Genomic DNA, 19447 nt, shown 5'->3' with positions numbered 1-19447 from the left:
ATAATCGTCATTGAGAAGAAGATTAAATTGATATAAGGAAATTAATAAAAATTCTAATTCAATTGTTGTCCATCAACAATCAATAGAATATAATGATTATGATGAATAAAGAAAATGAGAAAGAAAAGAAGAGAAAGAGAGAGAGAGAGAGAGAAAAGAGAAAGAGAAAGAGAAGATGAGGAAGAGAAAATTGGAAGAAAATAAAAGTGAAAATATTTTCTATTCTCAGGTTGATTCACATTTGCCGCTCTTTTCGAAGTAAACAAAATGAGAAGGAAAAAGAAGAAGAAGAAGAGAAAGACGAGAAAGAGAAAGAAACAAGAGGGAAGAGAGAGAAAAATCTTTTAGGTGTAGCATTTATTTTCTCTTTCTTTTTCTCTCTCTTTTCTCTTTCTCTTTTTTTTCTATCTCTTTTTCTCTCTGTTTCTCACTATCTTCCTTTCCTACTCCATCGTTACAATCAACACCAACACCAACGTTACTTTCATCATTATCATAACCATCAACACTATTACAAGAGAAAACAAATTACAATCATTAACCATTAAATTATTATTATCCTTTCAATTGCTCTTTAATTGTCGAAAATTAGATTTAAAATCTTTCTAATGAAAACAATTAGATTTCTATTGATCAACTAAATCGTATAAATCAGTTAATTGATACGAATTATCAACCAATTGGAATGAATGGTAAGAATAAAAATGAAGATTCGAAAGTTTCAGTTAGTAAGAACTCGGTGTCTCGAAAAGTCTTCGAACCAATAACGAAACTGATCGATAAAATTGGTAAGTTTTTCTTTTTCTTTTCTTTTTCTCGTCAAATTTGTTAATTGTTTCCTTAATTTTTCTTCAGGAAAATCTTCCAACGTAAAGAAAGCTCGTTTTATATCAAAGAGGTCAAAAATCGCCCCGTTAACTATTCCCGAAGAGACTTCGCCATTCTTGAAATTATATTCTGAGCGTTATTACAATTTGATTGTTAAAGATCCAAAAAATGTTAAAACCAAATACAATACAATTTGTTTTCTGATCCTTTCAATGGCTGAAGATAAATTTGATGAGCGGGTTTGTCGTTTTCTTGATGCCTTTATGCCGATAACCGATATTAAAAGTCACATGGATTCGTTTGACGACGACTTTGGAATGGCCATACAACGACATCGCGATTTAAATGTTATCCTTAATTACTGGCAATTAGGTGCACTTCGTAGATACGAATATGATAAATGGAACTTAATTGCTGTTCGTAAGACTGAACTTTTCCTTTCTTTCCAACGAGATCAAAGTAACGGATTCACTTATTATATCAATCGAATCCTCGAAAAACCAATTAGAGGTAATGAAAAAAAAATGGCTTCGATCGTTGGGTTGATTTAAATTTCTAATTTCACCATTATATTATTTTCTTTCAACAGGTACAATGAGTCAGATTTTTTTACCTTCGAAATCCGGTAAAGCCAATTTGAAGACTCATAATGATTTCGTTGATCCTGAAATTAAATGTACTTTGTCGTTGAATAACAACACTCTTGATTTACCTCTGAATGAAGCGATAGCCATTGTCACCAGTGAGAAACGTAAATTGGAGAAACAGATTGAAAATTTCTCTCTCTACTTGAGATGTATTCGTGAGTTAATCAAGATTAACGAAGCTAATATGGCGAAAATTTATTCGTACCAATTTAGATGGCGACCAACTCGTTTATCTGAACGAGTTCAAAGTGGACGAATCATTACTAATCCTCCGATTTCCGAGCTTAGACAAGCATTTCTTGATTCAAATCCACGATAAATGTCAAACCATAAACTGGAAAACAATCAAATAAACCACAAAAGAAACAAGTATAAATTAAAATTATTAAAATTATTGCATGATAACATCTTAACACATAATCGTTGATGAAAAGAAAAACTTAATCTAAATTAAAACAATAACAAGTTGGACCCTTGGATTTGGTGGATGAAAAAATTGACGAAAAGTAACCCAAACTAATCACGAAACTTGCTGAACAGATTTGGAATTGAAAACATTGTATCGTTAAGAAAAATTGCATTTCAAATAATATAAATATCAAAGAATCAAAATTAATAATAATAATGAAAAGAAAATGACTTTAAGGTGAACATGAAACAATCATCAAGAAAAAGATAATCGTCATTGAGAAGAAGATTAAATTGATATAAGGAAATTAATAAAAATTCTAAATCAATTGTTGTCCATCAACAATCAATAGAATATAATGATTATGATGAATAAAGAAAATGAGAAAGAAAAGAAGAGAAAGAGAGAGAGAAAGAGAAAATTGGAAGAAAATAAAAGTGAAAATATTTTCTATTCTCAGGTTGATTCACATTTGCCGCTCTTTTCGAAGTAAACAAAATGAGAAGGAAAAAGAAGAAGAAGAAGAGAAAGACGAGAAAGAGAAAGAAACAAGAGGGAAGAGAGAGAAAAATCTTTTAGGTGTAGCATTTATTTTCTCTTTCTTTTTCTCTCTCTTGTCTCTTTCTCTTTTTAGTTTCTCTGTGTTTGTGATTATAAAGTGAAAAGAAAAAGATTTGTTTTTATTTTATATTTTTTAATTAAATTCTAATTCTATTTACTTATCAATTGATTAACTTTAATTTCTGTCTAATTTATTTCAATCAATTCTCTGGTTCCATGTAACCATATTTTTTTTATTCTCTTTCTCTCATGTGTAAGTCTTTGTTTTTCTCTATTTTGTTTATTGTTTTCTTTTAAAATTCTATTCCATTTAAACTGATTTTCTCTTTCTTTCTTGTTTTCTTTTCCTGTTCATTAATCTCTCGTCTTAACGCAGAATCTTCAATATTCAGATTAATTTCTTATTGTCTCTTGATTAACCCTGCAATTGGAATTATCTATTCAATAGAATATTTTTGGTGGAAAATTCTACAATTCAAATTCTATGTAATTTAAATGTTGTTCAAACCAATTTACTTCCATCATAATGAGTAAGTCTCTTTGTCTTTCTATTGTTTCAGTTATTGATTATTTATCTTGATTCTTTTTTGTTTTCAGTTATCAAAATGGTTTCTGGTAAGATTATTTTGCCACATCTCATCAAATATTACATCTAATTGGCAACCTTGAGTGATTTACTTTTTGGATCAACCACCAGAATACAACAAAGGAAACTATTGTGTTTAAATAATTTAACTTATTCTGTGTTTCTACTTCTCTTATCATGTTGTCATTTCTATTGATCTGGTCATTGAGGTTAACATTTTCATCGTAAATTTTGTGCTTATATCACAAGTTTCCTCTCTCCTTTTGCGAATCTCTTTATACAACTAAATTCAATTGATATCTACCATGGAACAGGAGCTTTATTCACATCCTTCCCTATTGTTTAAAAGTCAAATTGGTGAAGTAAGGAAACGAACCTTCAAAGAGCAATTTATGAGAAGTGCATTTACCAGTCTTGATTATGAACCTATCATGGAATGCAGAGTTTCAGCTACGGTTAATTACATTGATATTGATCCTACTATGAAATTGTAAGTCTACAATTTTCAGTCTAAGAGCCAAAAAAAAAGTGTCAACTTGACTTTACATCTAACCTAATTCTCTTAATAGCTCATTAGCCAGTGATTGTGATGGTAATATTTCAATCTATGAGATTGAAGAGGAAGCTCGTGGTAGACTAAGGTTAATTGAGAGGCGACAATTTGTACCACTAACACTCAACAAAAGTCAATGGTAATTATCAAACTCTCTAGGGTAAGAAAAATTATAAATATCTAAATAATTATCTTTCTCTTCTCTTTTAATTCTCTTCAGGTTTCCTATTGACAATGGATTAATTGCTGCTACATATCCCAATAAGGTTGTTCTAGTTGATACAAATACTTTAAAGTTACTCGATTCTTATGATTTTGGCCAAAAGAAAATCTATAGCAGCGATTGGAATAAACTTAATCCAAATTTGATTACAGGTAAACTATTGAATTGGCAAAGATGGCCAACTAATAATATAAATCGACAATTTTATTATTAATTGTTTCTAATTACTTGATAAACTTAGTTGGAACCTCTGGATCATCCATTCGTTTTATTGATATAAGAAGTGGATGTTGTCTTCAGCAAATAACGGTGGCATCGCTTCTTGGATCAAGTAATCATAGTGTTTCTCGAGTCTGTTGGTCACCGATTGATGAGGAATGTTTATTTGCTGGCGATTCGTCGGGATTTATTCATATTTTTGACATTCGTAAACCAAGACAGAGTCTTCAATCTATCGGCAGTGACAATACAACATGTGAACCAGTGGTCAATTTATCATTCACATGTGATAATATGAACTTAATCACAGCTCACGGAGCTCAAAGCCATTTGAGCCAATGGACTTTCAAAAATCGAACATTGGTCAATTCAAATATAAATTATCCCTTTTCTTATTGTAGGCCTACTAGTAAAAAGAAATCATCAGCTATCAATATTTCTACTGCTTTCTATAAATGTCAACTTTACGTTACTGAAACATTACTTTTCAAACCAATTTCAGTTCCAAACTTTGGCAGTGAAATATGTGTTTACGATTTAAAAAATGGCGAACGATTGAGAACATTGAGCCCAACAACATGGAATCCAGATAATTGTATGAATGTTCATTGTGTCACTGGTTTTCATCGAGATTATCCTGTGTTAATTTCTGGAAGTAAACGTTATATTCGTGTTTGGGGATTGGAAAATAATAAGAAAGATGCTGAACAAAGGACTAATCAATACCACGAAGATGATTGGTGCTAATTGAACATATAGAATCATTCTGTTCATATTTCTATTGTTATTCCGACTCTTATATAAACCACAATATAACAATAGATGAAAATCTCTACATACATATATATTTATCTATAATTTATATTCATATTTTTTTTTCTATTATTATAAGTTGAGGATTTAACAAGATTTTCTCTTTTGCTTTTCTAGTGGACAATTTTGTTATCCACTATTCGATCTCAACATTGACTTCCCATTTATAAAAAAAGAAAATGTAAAAATAATCTTTTCCTGTATAGAGAAAAATATCTATCATGAGGTGTATTCATTGTATTCTCTTTAATCAATCCTCTTTCTATAATCCTAATCAACTCAATCATACCTCAAAAGAGAGAGAGAGAGAACGAGAAAAATCAAGATACAACTGAAAATGCTGATTTGATGGTAATGGTAATTTGATGGTTCGACTAATTGTTATATCCAAGACGTTATTATAATTTTTGTCAACAATTAATGTAAAACACTTTGCATGATAACATCTTAACACATAATCGTTGATGAAAAGAAAAACTTAATCTAAATTAAAACAATAACAAGTTGGACCCTTGGATTTGGTGGATGAAAAAATTGACGAAAAGTAACCCAAACTAATCACGAAACTTGCTGAACAGATTTGGAATTGAAAACATTGTATCGTTAAGAAAAATTGCATTTCAAATAATATAAATATCAAAGAATCAAAATTAATAATAATAATGAAAAGAAAATGACTTTAAGGTGAACATGAAACAATCATCAAGAAAAAGATAATCGTCATTGAGAAGAAGATTAAATTGATATAAGGAAATTAATAAAAATTCTAAATCAATTGTTGTCCATCAACAATCAATAGAATATAATGATTATGATGAATAAAGAAAATGAGAAAGAAAAGAAGAGAGAGAGAGAGAGAGAGAGAGAGAGAGAGAGAGAGAAAGAGAAGATGAGGAAGAGAAAATTGGAAGAAAATAAAAGTGAAAATATTTTCTATTCTCAGGTTGATTCACATTTGCCGCTCTTTTCGAAGTAAACAAAATGAGAAGGAAAAAGAAGAAGAAGAAGAGAAAGACGAGAAAGAGAAAGAAACAAGAGGGAAGAGAGAGAAAAATCTTTTAGGTGTAGCATTTATTTTCTCTTTCTTTTTCTCTCTCTTGTCTCTTTCTCTTTTTTGTTTCTCTGTGTTTGTGATTATAAAGTGAAAAGAAAAGATTTGTTTTTATTTTAGATTTTTGATATTTTTTAATTAAATTCTAATTCTATTTACTTATTAATCGATTAACTTTAATTTCTGTTCAAATGTAACAATTAATTCACTTGTTCCATGTAATCATCTTTTTTTCTCTTCTTTTTCCTTCTTCTTGAGCCTTCGTCTCTTTTTCTTTTGCTTTTCTCTTTCTCTTTTTTTTTCTATCTCTTTTTCTCTCTGTTTCTCACTATCTTCCTTTCCTACTCCATCTGCTTTAGTGTTTGTGATGATTTACTCTTTAAACATATTCTATTTACCAAACTGTCCCGTTCTACATCCTATTGATCTTATTTCTCTTATCAAATCAACGCCATCGTTACAATCAACACCAACACCAACGTTACTTTCATCATTATCATAACCATCAACACTATTATCATCATTATTATCATAGCTCTTGTTATCCTTCTCATTCTATTCATTTCTGCACCATGTCTTGATGGTTTTCCAATTGTTCGGGTAAATATCTTTATCTTTTCACATATTCTATTCTCTTCCTTTCCTTACTTTCTACCCATTAGTATTATTATTGTGCTCTCTTTAAGAAATCTCTCTCTCTCTCTCTCTCTCTCTCTCTCTCTCTCTCTCTTGATGACTTAGCTGATTCCATAGTCGAGCCTCTAACCTTTACAATTTCTCTCACAATCATGTTAAGTTTGCCTAGAGAAATGAATAATCTTTGTTTTATGTCTGTTTAATCATCTTTTTTTTTCTCTCACTCGTTGATTTTGCTCAATTTCATTAGAGATGAAATAATGATTGTGCTATTGATGAGGTTGTCTTTTCTTACTTACTTTTCTTACTCAATGTTGTTGTTTTTTCATATTTAAAATTTTCTTTCTCTCTCTCTCTCCCTTTCAATTTTTAAATGGGACATTAAAGACAAGAGAAACCCTTTACTCTCTTTCTTAATTTCTCTTTCCTTTGATATTATTTTTGTCTTCTTGTTCCTTGATTACATGTTGCTAATTGTTTGATCATTTCAATTCTATTTAATATAAATAAACTTGTTATTATTTATAGTATGTTCTATGTCTCTTTTTTTCTGATGTGTTGTCTTTTTCCTCCCTTGACTGATCTTCATCTTTATTTATTTCTCTCTTTTCTTATATACACATATATTTGCCTTTGATTAATATCTTTTTCTCTTCCTTTTCTTTACCCTTTTCCTCTTTAAACTTTAACCTCTCATTTCTCCATAGATTCAGTCAAATAAATTATTAAACACCTCTGACAATCAACGTAATAAAAAGAGGAAATCCACCAATACCACCACAAAATCAACAACAACAACAAAACCACCAAAACAAACAAGTCCACAAATATGCCAGCCATAACCAGGAAACCGAAAGATTTACACATGGCCAAATCAGTTGGTGAACTGAATAGTTTAGCTAATGATAAGGCAACAACGATAATTAAAGCATCTCCGCCAAACCAATTGCTTAACTCTATGGAAAAGGTTTTCAATCAAGCCAATTTAGAATACAACTCTGGTGATGAAGAGAAAGCATACATTTTCTTCATGAGAGTTGCAAACCTTTACCAAGGAGTTAAATCATCTCGTCTTCATGACGATATAAAATATGGTAAAATGTTCAAAGAAGCTATAATCAAGTGTGAAGAATTATCTAAAATTTTGGAGGCAAGATATCATGAAGCTTCACCTAAAACTAATGTATCAACACCTATGCCTGGTAAAACTGTTAATGCAACCAACAGTTCCAATAATAATAGTAATAATAATTCATCTAAAAGCCTGATAAATAATATAAATAATAATGGATTGAAGGATGACCTTTCTTATGTTAATAACAATAGACGTGATGACTGTAATATTAATCAAATTGATGGAGATAATTATATTAAACCCACCATCGAACCCACGGAGCTTTTTGATCTAATATCGGATCATCATAAAAATCGAAACGATAATTTTATACTTTTACTGGATTCAAGGAGAAGAGAGGATTTTGAAGCTTCTCACATCAGCAATCTCAAAACGGATAAAGTTAAATTGTTAAATATACCAGAGGAATTATTAGAAAAAGGTACAGCGGCTACCAAATTGATGAAATCGTTACCAACAAATGCTCAATTAATTTTAAAAGAAAGGAGATCAGCTCATAAAGTGATAATTTTCGATTGGCAATCAACATCAATCAATGAGAATGAACATTTGGATGCTTTATTTGCTGCTCTATGGAAGGTAATTTGTGTTTCCTTACATTAAATAGATTCATTATATTGATTGTTTTCAATTGATTACAACTAATCAATTTTAATTTCTCTTCTTGTTTCTAGTTTGACAATAAGGAAGGATGTATGGCACCCCCAATACTATTAAAAAAAGGCTACTATGGTTGGCTCAACAGTTATCCGACCTACACCTCTAATCCAAAAGTAACACCTCCATCAGCTGATGATAATAATGTTTCAGATTATGATCCATTGATCAATTATTATACACAGTTGAGAAAATCGGAAGACTCTTTTGATTCATCACCAGACAGATCTAAATCTTTATTAAATGGATCTGGCCATCAATCAGAATCATCAATTGATGATGGTAATCATGATGTTGAAATGAGTACGATTCAAGATAGTAATGAATTGGTCATACGATTGACAAATTCAAAGCTTAAAGATAATTCAACCAAAATACCAGGAAGTGCTCAACCAGTTCCATTAATTAATCGACAAGTTAAACCTAAATTTACCAATAATGATACTATGAATATTTCATCTGTGAATACATTTAATATAATCAACAGAAATGATAAACCCAATGGATCAACACTCACACCAACAATACCAATTCAAGGTAGTAAAACTGTAAATGTACCACAAGCACCAAAACATAATACCAATGGTCCAGTTAATGAAAATAACAATAGTATCGTTGAACGTGAACTTAAGGCTCGACGGTCACTTGAAGCTCAAGAGGAAATTAACAGATTAATGGAAAGTGACTTTGAAAAGGCTAATCGGGAGAAAGAGGAGATTTTAAAGAGAATGGAAGCTGACAAAGAGCTTTTATTACGTGAAAATGTTGATCTTAAGCGAAGGTTAAAACCTAATCCATCAAAGTCATTTGATTCTTCCTCGTCAGCAACATCTTCATCAACCATTACAACAACAACAACAAGTAAACCATCAATTCAATCACGGGAACCCTTGAAACCTCCTGTACGATTCACCATGACAGGAGATAGTGAAGACGAGGATACAAGTGAAAATGAAAGAGAAATGGTGACTAACAATTCAGATGAAGAAATGAGTTCCCCTTTACATAGACCAAAAATGGAAAATAAAATAATGACAACAACAAACACTTCAATTAAAAGATCGGATGAAAGAACCGTTTCTGAGTCAGCATCTTCTCCCACCACCACAACACCAAGGGCACCATCGATCGCTAAAACAGGCAAAAGTTTATCTCGATCTTATTCCTCTCCCAATATTGCTGATCATCATGGTGACGATGATGATTCACAAAATCGACCTCCAACCCACCATCACCATGCACCAACCTTTGATCGAGCATTAAAACCTTTAAACAATGTCACCGATTTCCCTCGTAGTTTTACCAGTTCAGCTCGAATGAGAAACTTTTCACCCATTTACGGAATCCCTGGTCAAGTGAACACTGGTCTCAAAAATTTGGGTAACACTTGCTTCATGAACGCAGTGTTACAATGTTTAGCGGACACTTCGATATTCCGTCGCTATTTTCTCCAAGAGAAACACATGGCCGATATTAGTCGTAATAGTAGACTGGGCTCTAAGGGTGAACTAGCCGACGAACTGGGAGCCTTGATACGTGAGATACGAAGTAATCAATATAAATCAGTGTCACCGTCAAATTTTAAAGATGCCGTTGGGACCCATATGCCTTTTTTTATGGGATGTGAACAGCAGGATGCCCATGAATTTTTGTGTATGCTTCTGGAAAAGCTACACGCTGATCTTAATAAGGCACCACAGGCTAATGTTGCTAACGGTATTTTCACTCTACCTGATGATTTACCCCTCACATTGCGATAAACAAATTTTGGACCCATCATGTTTCCAGAAATCGATCAATTGTTTCCGAATTGTTTGAAGGTCTTCTCATGTCAACCCTTAAATGTACAGCTTGTGGTAAACAGTCTCACTCCTTTGAAGTTTTCACCAACCTTTCTCTTCCCATTCCTACCAAATTGGGCCATAGATTTACCATATTAGACTGTTTAGATTTATTTTCTGACGAAGAGAAACTTTTCGGTGAAGCAGCATGGGAATGTCCAACGTGTAAAACCAAACGAGATGCCATCAAACAAATTAAAATATGCAAATTACCTAAAGTATTAGTGATACATTTGAAAAGGTACGTTTATATTTGATCTCTCTCTCTGTCTTTCTTCATTTGAAAATTGTAGATAAATTCATTCACGGTTTGATTACAAAGTTATTTTCTTCTAGTAGTAGTAATTTATTACTGTTTATCTTGTGAATATCTTATTCATCTTGATTAGATGTCTTGGAAATGTTAACTTTAATTACATAAACGATTTTTTCTCTTCTTACTTTCCGTTCAATTTAAAGTGTTAACTATCAATTTATCAATCAAAATAGTTTCCCATGTAGGTAATAATTGCGCAGCAATTAAAGCTCCTTCCAGATAGTTAGAGATAGTTAAATGTAAACAATCATTTTCTTTGACACATTTTGATTATTATAAACCAAGTATTCAATTAACTTGTTTCTTACACTTTCATTGACGTAATTTTAATTTTCTTTTATTACAAAAATTGAACAACAACCATAAATGAATTGGCTCAACTTGTAACAATTAATTTATCACTTTTTCTATTTTGGTAAACATTTCAAGTGTTTGTCTAAATTTATTATTGATAATAATTTTCTCTTTTTTCTTATTATTTTTTTTTTGCTTTTCTTTAGATTTTCATATGAAGGGAAATGGAGACAAAAATTACAGAATATGGTTGATTTTCCTCTTTCTGATCTTAAATTGAAAAAATATAAAAGCTCGTGCGATACCTTTGGATTTGATGGTTCTTATGAGCTCTATGGGGTTGTTAATCACTATGGAACCCTTGAAGGTGGACATTATGTATCTTATGTTAAAAACGATGAGAAAAACCGTTGGTATAAATATGATGATCACGAAGTTACCGAATTAAGTGCGGCCGATGTAAAATCTCATGCTGCTTATCTCTTGTTTTATACATCTAAAATTGAAAGTTAATTTTGTGATTTATATTAAATGAAAACAAAAAAAAAATAACATCACAATCAACTAAAAAATATCTTTATTTAAAAATAATATTATCTCTCATATCGTTTATGTAATTTAAATTTAAATTAACTCCAAGTGTCTTTATCTTTATCCACCGTCCCAGGGACAAATGCATTATACGTTTTTTTACCATTCAATTGGAACTGAATTAACTATTCAGTTATCATGAGTTTATTTTCTAATATTTTTTCACCAAGTTTTCGAGTTTTTGACTTCAACATTTCATTTATATTATTCATCAGATTCCAGTCTCCGTTGCGATCATACCTCTTATCTGTATCCCTGTCTATGTCTATCTTGTGGCTAATGTTTTATACATTAATCTCCATTCGGGTATGGAGACCCCTCAGGGCACTGAACTAACTGTCCAGTCCTTTTGAGTTTTTGCTGAATTATTTTTATTTTTTTCATTTGTTTCATTATCCCCCAAGAGATGGCGCTACTCTCGAATTCCATCCGGTTACCGAATCCGCCAAGAGAATTGCGGTTTTCGTACCCGAATTTTACTTGAAAATTATTTCATCATTTGTTTTTTTTCAATAATCAATTGATTGATTTTTAATTCTTGACCATTTCAATCAATCATGGTTAATATAATAGGTGAGTTAATATATTGCTATTTTGTGTGATTCCTTTTTCTTTGCTTAGTCAATGTTTTCAATGCCTTTGATTGGATTTGTTGTTGTTGAGATTTTCTTGTGTTTATTGTTTATTGTTTCTTATCCATTTGCAAATTGTGAACAAAATTACTTAATTGTTTTTGAAAGATTATTGTTGTTGTTATGTGTCTATGATTAATCAGATTATGGGTCAAATCTGTTGACCTTGATTAATAAATTCGATGACGTTTCCAATTATGCTTCCTTTTTGATCATCTTTATGTCAACCAATGTTGATGTTGACATTTTTTTTTAGCTTTTACCTTATTGATTTAATCATTGAAATTAATTGTTTGCCTAATGTGTTTTTGTTTTGTTTTATTTTATTTTATTTCAACAGAGGAAAGTACTATAGTTTATGAAAAAGCCAAGGATATTTTACCCAAGAAAGACAATGGATTTATCAATAAATTGTTACGATCAAAAGATGATGAATCCTCATATCAACAATTAGGAATCGGTGCTGCCAGTGGTTGGGTTACTGGTTTTACTTTCACCAAATTTGGTAAAGTTGTTTGCTTCGGTGTGGGAATATCTCTTGTTGGTGCTTACCTTGGACATCGTTCAGGTTACCTTAAGATTGACATGAAAAAAGTGGAAAAAGACGCAGCCAATGTAAAGAAGGAGATGGAAAAAATGGCAAAGAAAGCAGAAAAAGAATTACCTGGAATTATTGACAAAGCAGGAAAATACGTCAAAGATAATGCACTTCTAGTGCTTGGCTTTTCAGCGGGTTATCTTATTGGAGTCGCTTCTGCTTGAATGTCAACGATAAAATGCCAATTCTAATTCTAATTTGACTCTTGATCATCTTCTATTAAATATTTTGGCTTTGATGTTTTCATTCTTGGTCCAAAATAAACCAAATGTAATTTTCATTAATTGTCTTGATTGCACCGTGATGATCATTTCTAATTTTATGCTCCATCAAGTGTCAACTAATCAATTTTATTTTCATCTAAACAATATTTCAACTCTCTCAATAATTATCATGGTCAACAATTTAATATTTAGCAAAATATTCCCAATTTTCTGCCCATCAACTTCACTTACCTGCAATTATTTTCAATTCCAGTAAAGAAATTATCTCAACCTTTTAAATTGATTTAATTTCTCATATTAATTTAGTTATTGTATTGATATAAGAATTTCTTGACGATGTGGTTTAATTTTTCTTCAATAAACATTTGAAAACAATTAGATATTAATTTCACTGAATTGTCGTTGAAAATAAAGACAATGAGTGGAAACAATTAACTCTCATGTTACAAATATAATAATTGAAATTATTCCGAGTAGAAAAGATAATTAAATAGATTTCGAACTTGAAAATTCGATGAAATCGAGAAGGTGAACAATCAAATTTCGAGCTGAATTTTTTGAATTTCGTTGCTTTTAATTGTCGAAGTCGTTAGATCGTCACTGATATAACGATTTCCTCTTCTAATCTACGATAATTAATAAACATTTTAATCGAATTTTATTACTTAATTGTTCCGAAAACTTTATAAACGATTAGTGATTATCCTGATTGATTCCGTTGAGCAAAATGTGAATGAAGGACAAAATAAATTGGTTGATAATTGAAGCTTTAATTTAGTTATAATCAATGGATATGAATGTGAATTGAATGTTGTCTTAAAACAGACAAACTCAATTAGATAATCAATTGATTATCAAGGTTAATGAATCAATAAAAGTGAAATACTCATCACAACAAACTTTATGAGAATCAGAATTGTTTTTATCTTTTTAATTAGCTTGTTAATTATGACAAAATATTGATTGTTGAATATTTGGTTGATCATTGAGATGAAATAAGTGAAAAAAAAACACAAAATAATAATAAATAAATAGATGAAAACAATTAGCATTCATAAGAAAAGATAGTTGAGAAAAATAAATAAACAATTAAAAGAAATTGTTTTTGTCAAATCTTCCACCAAGGTAATTAACCATTTCCACAACTAAATTGTGTTGATTTAAATGGAAAGAAAAGTAATTAAATAATAATAAAAATATATATTGAGCACATTATAATTGGTTTAAATTAGAGTTTAAAATCAAATTTACTCAAAATGAAAACCTTAAAATTGCAAAACAATTAAAAACTTTCAATCGCCTTTCAATCAACCTTTTGAAGAGAGTAAACTATTGTAATTAATGAAGGCACGTTCGGTGATGATTTAATTTTGTTGATCAACAATTAAATTGTTTCCCTCCCTGTGTCTCGCTGCTCTAAGCCTGAAGTTTCAATTGTTTAAGTTTATCAGCCGCCATTTAACATTTGTAATCAACGATTATCTTTGATCAACACAACAGAGAAAATTGAACAAAAATATTGATTCAATTGTAATTAACAGATTCATCTGATTGATCCGTTTGTTTTTTAATCACACCGATTAATCAGCTTGTCTGTGTTGGTTGAATTGCCGAAGTTGGTGAATTATTTGATTGCTGGTTGGAATTAACTTCGCTCTGCCCTGTTCCTCCTCCCTGAGAAGGAGGCCTAAGGAGGAAGAAAAGAAATGAGGAAGAAAAATCCTCATCAGTTTAGGGTTTTATTTTTCATGAATGAGAACAAAAAACAAATTCAATCGATTCAATTTTCAAATATTATGTATATAAATTAGTTAATTGTTTATGGCATTTGAATGAGTGGGAGAGAAATAATCAAAGAAATCATTCAATTTGTGCTGAGATACAAAGAGGAGAAAACAAATTGATTGTAAATTTGATGTCAACAGAAAACAAAGGTTGAATAAAAATTGGGAACAATTAGAAATTAAATTGATTCATTTCTGAGTTAAAATATTATCGGAACCATGGATGCTGAATAATAATAATAATGTTACTCAAGAATAGAAAACAAAACTTGATTCTTTGATTGATTCCATGGTTCATCGTCGCTTATTCTGAGGTAAAATTTGATAATTGATTAAACTCCTGATCGTAATTAAAACCCAATATTAGATCTGATTAATAAATGGAGAAAGAAAGAGAGAGAGAGAGTGATTTATAATTAAAGAGAGATAGAGGTTAGTGGATACATGGAAAGAAATGATTAAGTAAAAGGTTGAATGATTAGTTGATTAGTAGAGATTTTTGGATACGAAATTTCAATGATTTATGTTAATATAATGATCGAGTGTTATTGGTGATGGTCAAGGAATTAAAGAGGTCAATTTAAGGATTAATCCGGTTACCCAGAAGTGAAAAATTTACAGTTAACTCTCTCCTTCTTTTCATCCACCATCAATGATCAGCTAAATTGTCAACCTGGATAATAGATAATTGTTGATGATGATGTACCATGTGAAGAGCAAGTCGGTGATTGATGATAATACAATTCACTGTTATTGTTATAAACCATATCAGCGTAGGCGACACAAGGTTCTTGATAATAATATGAATTATTATTATATGTTGATGCAGGAAACTGAGGCTGATATTGAATCTCACTGAAGTAGATTAGGATTAGTTACAAATTGTAATCAAAGTGTTTAAGAGTAAAAATTAACATAATTAACTAGAAATGACAAGTCTTATATATGATTAAATATACAAGAATTGTCGTAATTATCTTATGACACACATAAGACTAGTCTTGATTAGGTAAACAATTAAGAATTATAATTGACAAGCTCCGTTCAAAAGGATCACAGAATTTTTCTCTTTGCAAAAGACGAATGAGAATAATTTTTTCGTTTGTTCGTTTATATATTGATAGATATATAAATTAGTGAATGAGAAAAATGTTGAAAAATTGATAAGATGATTTAAGAATTGCGTTGATTAAATGATTTTAACCAATTGGCAATTGTTTCATTTGCTGTTGCTGTTTTCGCTGCTGCTTCTGCTGCCCAATACGTCTTCACACGGAGGTCGATTTGTGTAGGTTGTTTGTTAATAATTCGTTCAAATTGATCTTTACCTGGATGGTTGAATTTTGGGCTTAGGCATCTTAGCCAAAAGAGCTGGGACTTCCTTTTTATCGTCGAAATTTTTCCACAGCTCGTAAAGGTTCAGTATATGTCGAGTTATTTCCAATACCTAATATGTTTATTGGTGAGAAGAAAAGATGATGAGAAATATTAATGTTCGATTAAGGAGAAAGAGAATAAAAGAAATTCGATATTACCTTGTCTAGATCGACATTGAGCTCTGCAAACCATTGTTTGAAATCTTTTGCGGATATTACACATCCCATGTGAAGACAAGCTGAAGAGGAAGAGAGGGAGAGGAAAATTTTAGAATATACAATCATTGGAATGATGGAATAGATGAGAATTAATTACCAATGGCTATCAAATGTGGTGGATATAAAAGTGGAATATCTGTTCTGTAAGTGTCATTGACCACTGACCAAGCGGTATTGAGAAGTTCATCTTTGGAGTCTTTGTTATCCTTGAGATCTCTCATTTCCTTTATATCAGCGATGTATGAGATTAATGGTCGATAGGGATGATAGATTATTAGACAGCAATCCATTAGTTCAAGTAGATAGAATTCACATTCTAGAATATGACTTATTCTGTATGGAAAATCTTGTGCGTATGCGAAATTAAACTTATTCTTGACAACAGTTTGGCAAATGTTGATTAAACGGCTATTAGATATTACTCCAAACTCTTCAACTTTTGAAGCCAAGAAGATACAAGTTGGTGCCATGAGAAGAGGGTCAATACATTTAAGTGAATTTCGGACATAGAAACGTTTAAAATAAACTACAGCCGTTGAGATGACCTGTTGTTTGACCTTCAATTGTTCACCGAGAACTTGGATGAAGTTAGCAAAAAATATCATCAATTTTTGATATTCTTCTTCTGTGAGGACCTGAAGGTCAGTATTTCTTTCACGAATCAAATCTTGTCTCTCTAATAACCATTCATGGAAATGAGAACTTTGCCAAAAATTACCAGCCATTGGAAAAAGATTATCACAATTAACGGATGATGGAAGGTGATTGAGTAGTGGTAGTACTTGAATTCCAAGAATTAGAGATCACTGTAAGAAGAGAAGTATTTGTTTTATAAATCAATCGATAAAATTATTCTGAAAAAATGTCAAATAAAATTTGACAATAATGAAAATGTCACAAACAAAACTGAAGGAAAAGAAACCAGATTCATAAGAGAAACAGATAGATGGCAGCTCAACTATTGAAGAAATTGACAATTTCTTATTGTTTTCAAGTGAAAAAGAGACAGAGAAAGCCAATAATTAAATATTTACTAATTGGATTAAATTGATCCATAGAAAAATTAAATAAAAAACTGTTGACAAAACTAAAATAAGTTGAACACATACAAAGATCTGAATGAGACCACACTGGATAAAACCTTTTGCTTGACCAACAGCAGATCAAATCAAGACCTAATTACCCAACAATCAGCAACAAACAGAACCAAATTCAGAATCAAACAAATCAAAGTCAATAAATGAAATAAAATACTTACTATAAATTGAAGCAATTAAATTATTGTGACAATTAAACAAAAAAGCCAATCTAAAACAATGGAGACACAATAACAACAACTTACCAGAATGAGTTATCCTTTTAAATATCTCACAGTTAATTGGAGTCAGACAATAACAAAATGATTAAATGTATCAACAGTTAAGGTGAAAACTATTAGCACAACCAAAATCAACTCGATTTCAGTTGATTTAATTGTAATCAATTAAAAATTAAAAGAAAAAAAAAGAGAAATTAAAAAAATCTAATTTGTTTTCTTAAAGAAAACAAAAAAAACAACAAACGTTTACAAAGAAAAAAAAAGTGGCTCCATCTTTCGGTTGCGTTTCTCACTAATTGAAATCCAAGAACTGGTTGTTTGTTGTTGTCATTGATTTGTTTGAATTTGATTCTTGTTTTCTATTAAATTGTTACTATAATTAACATTGTTTAAGTCTTCCAGTATATTTTACATTTAAATTGGTTTTGGTTTGTGACTGTTTCCTCTTAATGAGTCCACGATCCTCTCACTCTTACGAAAAGCCTGAGGATACAATTGAATTAGATAATAATTCAGATTTTGTCATCCTTGATACTCCTTCAGTTGACCAATTTGTTGACAATTTATTGTACCGACGTACACAAGAAGCTTTAACCAGAAATAATCCAAACACTAATTTACCAGCTTCATTAGTACCAGAATCATCAACATCACCTCCATCTTTATCACCAGAAATGGGCATTGACATGGTAAGTCGCTTTGTAAATCTATCAATTCAATCAAATTATTCAAATCAATTGGTTGGCTTTTGGTGCTCCTTTTTGTTGGTTATACTGTAACAATGATACACTTGAGGTCATGTTGTGATCTATTGTTTATCTTTGTGTTGCGACTCAATTGATATTTACTATCATCTAATTTATGATTAATTTTTTATTCTCTTTCCTTTCCTCTCATTAGATTTCATCTGCTTATGCTGCTTTAGTTGCTGCTGGAGGAGTAATTGGCTATGTAAAGGCAGGATCAATTCCATCTCTTGCTGCTGGATTAATTTTCGGTAGCACATTGGGAGTTGGAGCTTACATGACTTCAAAAGATCCTCAAAATTACTATTTAACATTAGGTAATCTAAATTACCATGAATTATATGCTCATTTCATGAATGAATTTCAATTGTTCTCCCTCCTTGAGCACATTTTTTTTTCTGTTACTTCTTCTCTTATTCAATCATAAGCATAATTGTAATCCTTGTTTGTATCTTTCTTTTTCTTTACATGTACAATTATTTCACAACAATTAGGAACATCAACCTTGCTCACTGGACTGATGGGTTATCGTTTCTTCAATACAGGTAAATTCATGCCTGCTGGTTTAATTGCTGCTCTCAGTGTTGCAATGGTTGTGAATATCTCAATCCGAGCAATTACTGGACCAACACAACATGTTAAAAAATAGATCAATAGGAATTGGAGATATTCATTAGCGGAAGGCGAAAAAATTTAAAATCTATCATTGATTATTATTCTTATTGATTTGTAATTACTATTTAGAACGGGGTTATGTGTATTTGATTTTGATTTCTCTCTCTCTCTCTCCCAAACACTGGGATCTATTTCCTTACAAACACACGACTCTCTCCTTCTCCTTCTCCCTCTCTCTCTCTCTCCTTGTTACAGGTAAAATCACACAGGTAGACAAAAAAGTCTATTATTAATCAATTATTAACAAGATGATTACAACGATGTTGAAAACAATCACATTGAAATAATTATTCCCCAGGATTTATCAACCTTTTTTTTTTGCTTGTTTAATGATGTTAATTGCACAAGATTTTGTTGATCAACAAATGAAGTAAATTGTCCGATTTTATATTAATCACCTTTTGTCTTGATTTGATTTGATTTTATAATAAGAATCAACTGATTGTAATTGTAACCATGACACACTGACTAGATGATGAACGATAAAAACTTAATCATTAACCTGATTTACCTGC

At 30.8% G+C, this 19447-nt stretch overlaps 5 protein-coding genes across 12 annotated transcripts; 4 read left to right on the top strand and 1 right to left on the bottom strand.

The window, feature by feature from the left end:
• Positions 1-77: 77 nt before the first annotated feature.
• On the top strand, positions 78-5356 carry LOC128388479 (uncharacterized). 2 transcript variants are annotated; one of them, XM_053347882.1, is made up of 6 exons: positions 2545-2698; positions 2822-2975; positions 3043-3521; positions 3601-3723; positions 3805-3959; positions 4049-5356. In XM_053347882.1, exons 3-6 carry the CDS (start codon positions 3337-3339, stop codon positions 4771-4773), a joined length of 1188 nt encoding a protein of 395 aa, XP_053203857.1. In that variant the 5' UTR covers positions 2545-2698; positions 2822-2975; positions 3043-3336; the 3' UTR covers positions 4774-5356. The 2 variants fall into 2 exon arrangements, 1 of the variants encoding a protein (XP_053203857.1); XR_008325277.1 differs by lacking the exons at positions 3601-3723; positions 3805-3959; positions 4049-5356 and adding exons at positions 78-788; positions 856-1338 and having other exon boundaries at positions 1418-2698; positions 3043-3325.
• Positions 5357-5964: 608 nt separating this feature from the next.
• On the top strand, positions 5965-11402 carry LOC128388476 (ubiquitin carboxyl-terminal hydrolase 8-like). Its single transcript, XM_053347879.1, is given in 5 exon segments — positions 5965-6490; positions 7234-8240; positions 8336-10058; positions 10061-10400; positions 10976-11402. Coding segments are annotated over 4 exon segments (3255 nt in total). The 5' UTR covers positions 5965-6490; positions 7234-7355; the 3' UTR covers positions 11283-11402.
• Positions 11403-11778: 376 nt separating this feature from the next.
• Positions 11779-13192, top strand: LOC128388483 (FUN14 domain-containing protein 1-like). The gene is made up of 2 exons (XM_053347893.1): positions 11779-11933; positions 12333-13192. Exons 1-2 carry the CDS (start codon positions 11918-11920, stop codon positions 12752-12754), a joined length of 438 nt encoding a protein of 145 aa, XP_053203868.1. The 5' UTR covers positions 11779-11917; the 3' UTR covers positions 12755-13192.
• A 519-nt stretch (positions 13193-13711) lies between these two features.
• LOC128388480 (cyclin-C-like) lies at positions 13712-17692 on the bottom strand. 7 transcript variants are annotated; one of them, XR_008325278.1, is made up of 6 exons: positions 17452-17692; positions 16291-16999; positions 16134-16213; positions 15927-16045; positions 15199-15453; positions 14594-14967 (listed from the first exon to the last, which is right to left on the bottom strand). XR_008325278.1 is itself a non-coding variant. In XM_053347884.1 (6 exons), exons 2-5 carry the CDS (start codon positions 16916-16918, stop codon positions 15267-15269), a joined length of 1014 nt encoding a protein of 337 aa, XP_053203859.1. In that variant the 5' UTR covers positions 16919-16999; positions 17452-17692; the 3' UTR covers positions 14594-14967; positions 15218-15266. The 7 variants fall into 7 exon arrangements, 6 of the variants coding, with proteins under 6 accessions (XP_053203865.1, XP_053203863.1, XP_053203859.1 ...); XM_053347884.1 differs by having other exon boundaries at positions 15218-15453; XM_053347890.1 differs by lacking the exons at positions 14594-14967; positions 15199-15453 and adding an exon at positions 13712-13959.
• A 152-nt stretch (positions 17693-17844) lies between these two features.
• LOC128388482 (transmembrane protein 14C-like) lies at positions 17845-19326 on the top strand. Its single transcript, XM_053347892.1, has 3 exons — positions 17845-18200; positions 18412-18574; positions 18752-19326. The coding sequence occupies exons 1-3, from the start codon at positions 17961-17963 to the stop codon at positions 18904-18906; spliced, it is 558 nt and encodes a 185-aa protein (XP_053203867.1). The 5' UTR covers positions 17845-17960; the 3' UTR covers positions 18907-19326.
• Positions 19327-19447: the final 121 nt, after the last annotated feature.

This window comes from Panonychus citri, unplaced genomic scaffold, assembly GCF_014898815.1.
Source record: "Panonychus citri isolate SS breed McGregor unplaced genomic scaffold, ASM1489881v1 Contig00099, whole genome shotgun sequence".
Lineage (NCBI taxonomy): Eukaryota > Metazoa > Arthropoda > Arachnida > Trombidiformes > Tetranychidae > Panonychus > Panonychus citri.
The sequence above is the reverse complement of the archived record's forward strand: the minus strand, read 5'-3'. Positions and strand labels throughout refer to the sequence as shown.

Excerpts from the sequence above, each read along its gene's own strand:
- LOC128388480 (XM_053347883.1), bottom strand. The coding sequence starts at position 16,918 with ATGGCTGGTAATTTTTGGCAAAGTTCTCATTTCCATGAATGGTTATTA. Across the intron at positions 16,214-16,290 it reads ACCACATTTGATAGCCATTG|CTTGTCTTCACATGGGATGT; the intron begins GTAATTAATTCT and ends CTTCCTCTTCAG. Across the intron at positions 16,046-16,133 it reads TCAATGTCGATCTAGACAAG|GTATTGGAAATAACTCGACA; the intron begins GTAATATCGAAT and ends TAAACATATTAG.
- LOC128388479 (XM_053347882.1), top strand. The coding sequence starts at position 3,337 with ATGGAACAGGAGCTTTATTCACATCCTTCCCTATTGTTTAAAAGTCAA. Across the intron at positions 3,724-3,804 it reads ACACTCAACAAAAGTCAATG|GTTTCCTATTGACAATGGAT; the intron begins GTAATTATCAAA and ends AATTCTCTTCAG. Across the intron at positions 3,960-4,048 it reads TAATCCAAATTTGATTACAG|TTGGAACCTCTGGATCATCC; the intron begins GTAAACTATTGA and ends TGATAAACTTAG.
- LOC128388482 (XM_053347892.1), top strand. The coding sequence starts at position 17,961 with ATGAGTCCACGATCCTCTCACTCTTACGAAAAGCCTGAGGATACAATT. Across the intron at positions 18,201-18,411 it reads CAGAAATGGGCATTGACATG|ATTTCATCTGCTTATGCTGC; the intron begins GTAAGTCGCTTT and ends TCCTCTCATTAG. Across the intron at positions 18,575-18,751 it reads AAATTACTATTTAACATTAG|GAACATCAACCTTGCTCACT; the intron begins GTAATCTAAATT and ends CACAACAATTAG.